At 63.9% G+C, this 534-nt stretch overlaps 1 protein-coding gene across 1 annotated transcript in view; it reads right to left on the reverse strand.

Annotated features, from left to right (window-relative positions):
- Window positions 1-534, reverse strand: part of NOX1 (NADPH oxidase 1) — a gene marked incomplete at its 5' end in the record, with an annotated part of 3,756 nt that overhangs the window by 1,915 nt on the left and 1,307 nt on the right. The window contains 3 exons of the mRNA XM_010021469.1: window positions 1-177; window positions 254-399; window positions 473-530. The exon at window positions 1-177 is cut by the window's left edge and continues 1 nt beyond it. Coding sequence (XP_010019771.1) covers window positions 1-177; window positions 254-399; window positions 473-530 — 381 coding nt within the window. The remainder of the gene's footprint in view (window positions 178-253; window positions 400-472; window positions 531-534) is intronic.

Here is a 534-nt window from a genome sequence, read left to right on the forward strand (position 1 = left end):
TGCGTGGATGACGAGGCCAGCAAAGTAGATGAGGAAGAGGTGGTGCGTGTACCAGAAGACCTCAAAGTAGTTCCTGCGGATGAACTCGGTGGAGGAGGTGACCATGAGGATGAGCACCAGCGTGATGATGACCCCTGTCAGCCCCGGGATGGTGGTGAAGGCCATGTACTCGACTGTCTGTGGGAGCAGCAGGGCGGGTTAGGGGTGCAGGGGCTGGCGGTGCTGGGGAGCGGGATGCCAGGGCCACGCTCACCGTCTGGTTGGAGTGGATGGGGTTCAGCCACTTGTTGCTGCCCTGGAGGTGCATCTTGGAGAGGACGGCGGGCAGGCTGCCGTCCATGGCCTGCTGGCTGCTGTTGTAGCGCTCCAGGTTGAAGAGGTGGGCAATGGTGTGCACAGCTGGAGGGGACAGGCAGTCACTGCATGGTCACCTCCCGGTGCCCACTGCGCCCCGGCCCGCGCCGGGCAGTACCTGTGAGCAGGGCCAGTGTGTAGGCCACCAGCTTGTGGAAGGCGAGGGTGTGGTCCAGCTGC

This window comes from Nestor notabilis, unplaced genomic scaffold (assembly GCF_000696875.1).
Source record: "Nestor notabilis isolate BGI_N333 unplaced genomic scaffold, ASM69687v1 scaffold16919, whole genome shotgun sequence".
NCBI classification, from domain to species: domain Eukaryota; kingdom Metazoa; phylum Chordata; class Aves; order Psittaciformes; family Psittacidae; genus Nestor; species Nestor notabilis.